This window comes from Choristoneura fumiferana, chromosome 25 (genome assembly GCF_025370935.1).
Source record: "Choristoneura fumiferana chromosome 25, NRCan_CFum_1, whole genome shotgun sequence".
NCBI lineage: Eukaryota > Metazoa > Arthropoda > Insecta > Lepidoptera > Tortricidae > Choristoneura > Choristoneura fumiferana.
The window spans coordinates 6,097,787-6,107,340 of record NC_133496.1 but is presented as its reverse complement, the minus strand read 5'-3'; the positions used below and the strand labels follow the sequence as shown (position 1 = coordinate 6,107,340).

The 9,554-nt window shown below is 38.1% G+C and overlaps 2 protein-coding genes across 2 annotated transcripts in view; one reads left to right on the top strand and one right to left on the bottom strand.

Annotated features, from left to right (window-relative positions):
* Window positions 1–234: 234 nt before the first annotated feature.
* On the bottom strand, window positions 235–4,958 carry LOC141442425 (uncharacterized). Its single transcript, XM_074107407.1, has 4 exons — window positions 4,676–4,958; window positions 3,914–4,255; window positions 1,458–2,360; window positions 235–984 (listed from the first exon to the last, which is right to left on the bottom strand). Exons 1-4 carry the CDS (start codon window positions 4,853–4,855, stop codon window positions 772–774), a joined length of 1,638 nt encoding a protein of 545 aa, XP_073963508.1. The 5' UTR covers window positions 4,856–4,958; the 3' UTR covers window positions 235–771.
* Window positions 4,959–5,458: 500 nt separating this feature from the next.
* LOC141442543 (protein polybromo-1-like) overlaps window positions 5,459–9,554 on the top strand; it is an 8,639-nt gene continuing 4,543 nt past the window's right edge. Inside the window, exons 1-7 of the mRNA XM_074107563.1 lie at window positions 5,459–5,812; window positions 6,226–6,375; window positions 6,774–6,945; window positions 7,227–7,357; window positions 7,809–8,063; window positions 8,444–8,605; window positions 9,410–9,509. Coding sequence (XP_073963664.1) covers window positions 5,687–5,812; window positions 6,226–6,375; window positions 6,774–6,945; window positions 7,227–7,357; window positions 7,809–8,063; window positions 8,444–8,605; window positions 9,410–9,509 — 1,096 coding nt within the window. The 5' untranslated portion in view covers window positions 5,459–5,686. The remainder of the gene's footprint in view (window positions 5,813–6,225; window positions 6,376–6,773; window positions 6,946–7,226; window positions 7,358–7,808; window positions 8,064–8,443; window positions 8,606–9,409; window positions 9,510–9,554) is intronic.

Here is a 9,554-nt window from a genome sequence, read left to right as displayed (position 1 = left end):
TGAAAGAAATGTGAGTAAAACTATGTATAATTATGTTAGTAACATAACGGTGAAAACTGAATTAAAATGTTGTCTATGTATAATTAACTATGTTTAATACATATAATTATTATTAATTATTAACCACACATAGATTGTATAGTTTAAAGGATCTAAGTGTATATACATACAGACACACTGCAGAAAGTAACTTTATACTATGTTAAGATGGTACTTTAATAAAAGTAAAATATAAATGTTTAATTTTTTTATTAAATACATAATCCATATTATAAATAAACCAAAAAAAAGGAAAAATTCATTATCATCATTGAGTTTGAAATCATGCTATTGATAACATCAAAAATTACAACTGTTTTAAAGTTCATAATGAAAATTTTAATTTATCCTTGTAGGTCTCAGATTTAACCTTGAGTCTTAATAAAAATTAAAACCTTGTAAAAATATGGAACATATAATATCTAAAAGTTCTTATGGCAGTCAAAATTGTTCAAAATTAATTCTATAAAAAATGGGCCACATCAAATCATGGGTTACATACATCTAAATGATTAGTGTTGAAAACAACACCTAAGTAAGGCTATGCATCCACCAAAGCTAAAGTCATTGAGGACTTCTACTTCTTTGAGTGAACACTCAGCCTGTCAGTATGTCAAATATAAGCTTTCATCGCAGTTGAGTATATTGAATTAAGTATATTGAAATTAGATGTCATCTTCCCTAGCAACTAAGTCACTGTATTTCAATTCTAATCATTTTTAATTTAATTAACTAGATTATTATATTCATTAAATGAGAATAAACTCTTTCATAATTGAAGTTAGGAGGAACAATATCCTCATAATATTTCCTAGTAAGGTTATGTACAACTTCCCTGTCCGATTTGATAAACAAATGCTTCCAGCTATAAAGGTGCTTTTCCAGTGGGTCGCTGTAGGGAAACGTCAGATTGCAGAAACCACAATGATAAAGATTTGGTTGTACCTGTGAACATAAATGGAAAGGTGTTATGAAATTGAGAGAAGATTAAAAAGATTCGGCACCAGCCCTGTGGTAGAGCAAGAGGCGTGGCGCTCTAGACGTCAGATGGCAAAGGGCGCCATTTTCCAATTTCCAGAGCAAAGTAAAATTTTGACAATATCGCTCTACCTTTTTTAAGGACTAGCTAAGCCACCAGAAACACGAGTTGCAGTACAACCTTGTCTCAGTAAGCCATCATACAATATAATAGTTTTCCACTGACGATATATCTTCACATAGTGGCACCACCAAGTTTACGAGTAGTTATTAATGCATTCACTGTCACCGACGCATATATGTGTTTCCGGAACTTCGCCCAGTGCCGCTGTCATAATTATTCATACATTTTGAACGCACATGTGCGTCGGTGGCACCTGTGGCAGTCAGGTGGCAGTGAATGCGTTAATCTTGGGAGACCACTATTTAAAAATTGTTACCTCTCTTATAAATTCATCGTCAATTGTTGTGATTACTCTAGAACTGATGAAAATTTCTTTGTGCTGTTCAGTCAAGCAATGTTCTCTTGCATTTCCATGGTCAAATGTAATGCCGCACGCGTAACATATGATCTTCTTATGCTCAGCTTTTTTATCTATTATAGAAATCAACATAAAACTATACATATCAAGACCAAAACATTGGTTGATCCACAGAATTTTGAAGGGTTCTGCATGGACGACACTCTCTAAAAAGGTCCTCAGCCGCTTAGTATTGTATTCCGGATTCACATTTTCCTCGTCTCTTTCTTTCAATCTTAAATGTCCCTTATGAATAAGACCATTAGCATGTTGAGTAAAGTTATTGATATGAGCGGAAACAAACATATTACATAACGAGCAGTATCCTTTTCCTCCTGGTGGTACCAGTTTCATGTAATTGTCTCTTCCGAATTTAGCGAGCTCGGACCTCCTCTTGCCATGGTCAAATATTACTAATAAGTTATCTTTCTTCTGAATTTGCTTATGTTTCTTTAGTTTTTCCTCAGCAGCGTTCATATGGGCTCGAGCTTTGGCAGCGATATCATCCTCGCTGGTGACATTGTGAGTTTTCCTATGCTGGATCATTTGTAGGAAGTTAATGTTAAAAAAACTAGTACAGATCTTGCAGATAGCGACTTTGTTTTCGACGTCGATGTCGAAGTATTTCTTTTGCGAGTCTATGAGCTGGACGGCGACTTCAAGTTTTTTTTCGAAGTGAGCGCGATCGCTTTTTATTTTCTCTTCGAGTGATTGGATGGTTGCCCGAATTTTTTCGAGGTGGTGTTGATCGAGCCAATGCTCGTTTACAGCAGAGGTCGGGAATGTGGCTTTGCACATGAAGCAGTAACATATTTCATTGATCTGTAATTAAAACAACCAACTTAGTAAAGTTGCAAAACTCCTGACGTTGTCCTTTCAAAGTTCAGTAACTCAAAACGGCTGAACCAATTTTTATCAAACAGCTACGAACCACCACAACTACTTGTAGTGTAGTAACTATTACTAATTCTGTGCCACAAGGGAACTCGCTTTTTTACGTAAAGAAACGCATTGAAATCCGTCTGTCCGTTTGAGAGTAACGATGCCACCCCACAGACAGACATTGGCGTTAAACTCCCTATAACTATATGTACACTGTAGTCTTTGACTGCGGGGGCTAAAAGTAGTTGGATCAGAGAGGTGGATTACGTGAGCCCACTGGCTTGCGGCTGGAGGGTAGGCAGCAACCTGGCTGCGTCGCGAACAAACTAGTGCTGCTTACCCTCATTGCATGCCACAGCGAGCGGATGGCTTAGATGGTCTGAGGCCGCTTGTATTCACCGGACAACGGACCGTTTTTTTGCCGGACTTGCGGTGTTGTATGGCTTACAATGAATGTGTGTACATGCACCGGACACTTGTCCGGCGGCGAAGCTAAACAACACCGCAAAGAACGGACGTCCGTTGTCCGGTGAAAACAACGGACGTCCACAAGCGGGATTTTTCCATTTTCATCCTTTTGATATATTATCATCGCGAGTCGTCGCGTATTTTATAAAGGACCAATTAACACTAAAAATAACGGCCGAATGTACTTTATAACTTAGGTACAAAATGTTCATTGAATAAAGAATTTTGAAATAATAACCTAAATAATAAAGCTGGTGAACCACGTCTAGGTCTTATAAGTACCTACTACGTCTGTTAAAAAACGTTAGGACTCGGGAGTTTAAATAACAGGCCTTAAGCAGCATATAGGAGATGGCCACTAAAATAGACGGTAAGTATAATATAAATTTCGCAGTAGCCCCCCAAGGAAGCCGTGGTGGCCTAGTGGTTTGACCTATCGCCTCTCAAGCAGAGGGTCGTGGGTTCAAACCCCGGATCGCACCACTGAGTTTTTCGAAATTCATGTGCGGAGTTACATTAGAAATTTACCACGAGCTTTGCGGTGAAGGAAAACATCGTGAGGAAACCTGCAAAAACCTGCGAAGCAATTCAATGGTGTGTGTGAAGTTCCCAATCCGCACTGGGCCCGCGTGGAAACTATGGCCCAAGCCCTCTTGTTCTGAGAGGAGGCCTGTGCCCAGCAGTGGGACGTATATAGGCTGGGATAATGATGATGAGTAGCCCCCCAGATTGTAAGAGGCCCGCCCAGGGTAATAGTTTAGTAAGGTATTGCTCACTAACGTGTGTGACCTACCTAACGAATGTAAAAGATTTCCCTTCATCGTATACTTAGACTGAGTTAGGTACGTTAGCTTTGAAACTTGGAATCAGCTTGCAGCGCCATATATCTGAACCGGTACAACTTGGAGATCATCAAAAACGAGTGTTCATGGGCGGTGGTGATTGCTTTCCATCAGCTGACCCGCTTACTCGTTCCCCTACCATATGAAAAAGTTATATATACTTCACCCTTTTATTTTACTCGCCTTTCTGTAATGTTGCTCCCCCTCTGCCGTGCAAATTTCACTGTGAATCAGATTGATCACGTGTCGAGACACTGTAATGTGTTTCACAAAATTATCAACAACCTTATCGCATAAAACACATTTACTATCAACTATCCCGTTCCATTCCTTCGTGGTTACTTTAAGGTTCCCTATAAGTATGAGACCAGAGTTTCCCGGCTCCCTCTGGCATATGGTTTTGGGTAGTTCGACTACTGGGTTAGCTTTGTTTTGGATATGTTTTGCGTCTTCAATGTGTTGCTTTATTTCAGCAATCGAGGTCAAAACGCGGTTGCAGTCCTCGCAGTAGTAGATGTCGTCAATCTGTAATATATAATCGATTTTAAAATAGGCAATGATAGGTACCTACCTAACTAAAGCCCCTCTTGTATCTAAATGTAAATATATATAAATAGAACTGATATAGGGCAATAAATAAGTAACTTTTTGAATATACCTACCTAAACGTTACGTACCACGCTTAGAGCAACGCGGGCTTCCTATCGGAATTCCATAGGAAGCCCGCGTTGAGTAGAATAGAATAGAATAGAATAGAAACGTTTATTCGCTAATTCACAAATTACATAAGCGTTGCTCTAAGGTACCACGTAAATACCTAAGTACCTACCTACTAACGTTTAGGTAGTACTTAATTAATTATGTGATTTGTTTGATTGTTTGTACGGATACGTTACTACTAACTACGAGTAGGAGGGGTTTGGTTAAATTTTTATTTGTACGCACCTTGTAAATAGAGTCCTTTTTGAACTTAGTCATTTTAACCTGGCTTCTGAGGAGCTTCCTGTGCTGCTCCCAGCGAATATGCTTCTCTGCACTGTCCAGAGTGTCAAACGCCTCGTTGCACAGAACGCAACAGAAATCAATGTCTCCGTACAGAATAAAGTTCTTGAAAAACCTGTTCATGATGGCGATTTAAATATAATATCACAAAAACTAAAAAAAAACAGCAACCGTTGAATGTCGGGACGGTTTTATAAGAACGATTGGTTCAGGTAAGTTACAAAAATAGTCAGAGATATTTGAAGGTAGTCCATATACTTTTTGGCGGGAGGGAGTGGCACGAAACAGTGTTGCTATAGTTTTGTTAATTGATGATTTAAAAATAGAAATGTTATTTTTAAAGTATTAATGTAACTATTGAACAGACAAAAATAGTTTTACTGTAAGTATGTTTGATTTAGTGAAAGTAAATATAAAAAATAAATTGATTTGGAACTCACATTTGCTTGTCATCCTTCTGTGATCACATTTTTTTTTCAAGTGGCAATTATAATTTATGATGTGTTCCGTTCTCACTTCAAAAGACAGTCATTTTATCAATTAATAATATACAATAATTTTCATTTAGGTCCTTTAAAACTTTTTTAGGAATTTTCGTAAAAATCCAGTCAGAAAATGTGGCTTCTATCTTTGAGGGTGCCTCTTAATAATTAAAGAATAATAACATTATGATAAGTAGTTTTTGACTGTCAAGCTACTGCAAATTCAAATGCGTAAAATGGAGCATATCTCAATGGACGACGCTTGTTGTGGATCGAGTGCAAGCTAAATTATTTATCTTTATTTCATCTCATATAACTTAATGAATTGAACAGTATTCCAATATTTTGTAGTTTACATCCTAGACATTCTTAAACAATGTAACCACATGTTTTAATCACCCTACAATTGCTTAAAATCAGTGTTGTCTAACTCGCTGCGGTGGATTTTGGTTTAGCCTGGTATAGATTGAAAATGAGTAAAAGACGTCGTGCCTCGTCGGTAGCCAGCCGCGGGGCTGACGGCGACGATAGCGACGATGGAGTGGACCACACTCCAGGGCCTCCACCATCTGCCCGTAAAAAGAAAAAGCTAGATCCTGTAAGTCAACGCAGGGATACGTTTTTTGCCGCGCGCGCGGCATTTTTATAAATCTTATTTATGTCGTTGACGTAAATCTGACCCAGCAGCCAGCAGGGATCTTAATATCCATTTACTATATATCTGCACTATCCTTCCTAATAACAATAACATCAATGCAAAAGTAACTCTGTCTTTCTATTACTCCTTCATGCTGTAACAGCTGAAACAATTTGGATGAAACTTGCTACAGAGACAGTTTTAGACCCTGGGAAAGACACGGTGTAGTCCTTAATCTGGAAAATGCATAGTTCCTGTGGGATTGCGATAAATGAATTTGTTCAGAAACAAGAGCAACATGTCATTATACAAAAAATACTTAGTGTTAATTAAGTTAAGTTTTGATTCAAATAAATATATTTTCTTATTTGCAGAGTGAAAAGTGTCAACAGTTGTATGACACAATCAGGTCCTTCAAAAAGGAAGATGGCACATTGCTTTGTGACTCATTCATTAGAGCTCCGAAGAGGCGCCAAGAGCCACAGTATTATGAAGTAGTATCGCAGCCTATTGACTTATTGAGGGTATGGATGGAGAACTCAATATTTGATGTTTTTTGTTTGATATGATATCATGATATCAGTAAATTTTACTGATTCAAAATATGTATATAACTCACTACCTTAAAAAATGTTGCTTAGTCAATTTTCTCCTTTCAAGCGTTGATGTGATTTTTCACCACTAAAAAAAAGTTATTGTAAATAAAGTTTTTTGGCAGTTTTCAGCATCATTTTTATGTTCATCTGCCTGTTTAAACTGTTATAAGTGAAAAGTTAACAATTACTGAATTGTTAATTGTAATTGTTTCTCTAAAAGAGAAAAGATTAAAAAAAATGATTTCTTACACATTTTCTTTTCAAAATTCCAGCATAATAGTCATGCTTGAACAACTTGCAAGAAATATTTTGTAATATATGTGCAGGTGCAGCAGAAACTCAAGATGGACTCTTACGAGGACCTGGATGAGCTCTCAGCTGACATTGAGCTGCTGGTTAACAATGCCAAAGCTTTTTACAAGCCTGATTCTTCTGAGTACAAGGATGCCATTGAACTGTGGAAACTGTACACGCATACAAAGCAGGCTTTAGAGAATGGTGAGGAATTTTAATGAACTAAAAGAATTTCTTTGCTCACCCGCGACCTTATGATAGCTAAGTTTATGCAATATATGCGTCTTCATGCAGTTCCTTCACCTCCACACTGTAAGAACACACACAAATCAACCAAAATTTTTATTTTTTTTTATTTTTTATTTTAATTTCACACGCCTTGTCAGGAAGATTTTAGTTACACTCTTTACGATTCATTGTATAAACTTGTTATACCTAAAAACATGTGAAAATATAAATAAATAACCAAGCTGTGTAACTTTCAGGTGAAGAAGTGAAACCTCCACGAGTATCTCGCACGGGCTCACTCTCCCGAAGGTCCGATGTGGCTGAGGACTTATCCGAGACCTCCACTAACAATGAAGAGGACAATGTGTTTGAAGAACTATTCAGTGCTGTAAGTTTTACTGTGTTTCTTGGGGAATGTCAAGTAATTTTTATTTGTATGAACAATTAACCAGTAATGGACTTATTTTTCTGCTACAGTCTGTTGCAGGCTGTATGACTATGAACAATCAAAGATAAGAATTTTTCACTGAAACTTTTGTATAATTTTACTTTTAAAGTTATGTACAAACAAAATAATAAAGACAGAAGAACAAAAGTAATGTATCTTGATTTGTGAGGCATCATTAGATGAGATATTTTATCAAATTTTGGTCCCTAATAATATCCATAAGCCTATAGTCACAATTTCTAAAGAAAATTTCAACAAAAAAGATGTGCTAGAAATTAAAAATGATGCCCAACTTATTGAGCTTATCTAGGCTATATTTATACTGATCCAGTTTTATCCCAAACTTTAATCTTAATAATAAAATAAACAAAATCCAACATTTTTACCACAGGTAATGTCTGCAAACTCTGAGGGGCGCCCTCTCTACACAGCCTTCCAGTTTCTCCCCTCCAAACGCCGATACCCTGACTATTATGGTGTAATAGACTCCCCCATAGACCTCAAGACCATAGCCCAGAAAATCCAAGGCGGGGAGTATGCTAACCTGAACGAATTAGAAAAGGATCTGCTGCTCATGGTCAGGAATGCTTGCCATTTCAATGAACCTGGCAGCTTTATTTATAAGGATGCAAAGACTTTAAAAAAGGTATGTCATGAAGCAAAATTAAGTCTCTTTAACTCATATGCAACATATTTACTCATATCAACATATGTCGATACAAATTTGTCGATATAACCTTGTGTAGACGCGAAATGATAAAGTTTGTCACTTTTGGGGCTTTATTTTCATAGCTTTAGGCCTGAAAACAACAAAAATAATAACAACAAATAATAAAGTAACGAAATTTTCACAATAACGGAAATAGTTCTAAGCAATTTTCCATCCAGGTATCTTGTAGTTATCTTGTAGTTAATTAAACTTTCCGAACAGGAGATGAAAAAGATTTTTTTTATTGTATAAATACTAAGACGCCACTACAAATATGTGTAATTAAATATAACGTTTGTCATCCATCACTTCATCAGGTGATCCAAGTCCGCAAGCAGGAGTTAGAGCAGCACAGCCGCAGCGGTCCCGCCAAGACCTCTGAGCGTATCCGCAGCAAGCGCACGTCGCGCATTGGGCCTGTACCCAACAGTGGGGCGCTGGCCATCATGGACCCCGGCTCTGACAGCGACGTGGTCAAGGTATAAATGAATGTCAGAATAGTCGCAATCATCTGACTAAGAATATTTTTTTTATAAATACTATTATTCCTATGACTTGTCCTAGTCGGTCTGCCAAGTTCATGTATTTTATCCCGCTATTTATATTAATGTATATTCTACACAATTTTCCGGGATACAAGATATGTCTCTCTCATGGTCTCAAACTATCTTATACCAAATATAATAGCTTGCACAGAGCGGGTGGACGCTGATAAAAAATAGTATATAAGCAGCGCCACAGAATAAGTAATACGACGTAAGTGCGACGGATTTTGCATGCGCCCGCTCGGTGCATCCGCACCAGCTAGCGTAGCCCCTAAGCGTACAGGTGTAACAGACAGACAGACAAAGTTTCTTTTGCATTTTAATTTTTTTTATTTGAATGGATGGCAAACGAGCAAGTGGGTCTCCTGATGGTAAGAGATCACCACCGCCCATAAACATCTGCAACACCAGGGGTATTGCAGACGCGTTACCAACCTAGTGGCCTAAGATGGGTCACGTGCCAGTAATTTCACCGGCTGTCTTACTCTCCACGCCGAAACACAACAGTGCAAGCACTGCTGCTTCACGGCAGGATTAGCGAGCATGGTGGTAGCAATCCGGGCGGACCTTGCGCAAGGTCCTACCACCTGCAATATGGATGGCCTCTTAAGCAGAGGATCGGGGCCTGGGGGATTTGGGCCCCAACGGCCATCTCCGTCTGTTCTCCTTGCTTTATGGCCTGCCCATAGCCACTGCAGCGAGCTTAAGGTCTGTTAAAAAGGGTAAATTTTGTCGTAGCACTCTGAAGACAGCGAAAGTGACGACGAGAAAGGCGACAACGAAGACTCGCCGCAGTGGAAACTGTTTGCAACCGTCAAGAATCACTTGGGGCCTAACGGTAATCTTAAAATTTTAATTTTATTTTATTTTACTTAAGTAGTAG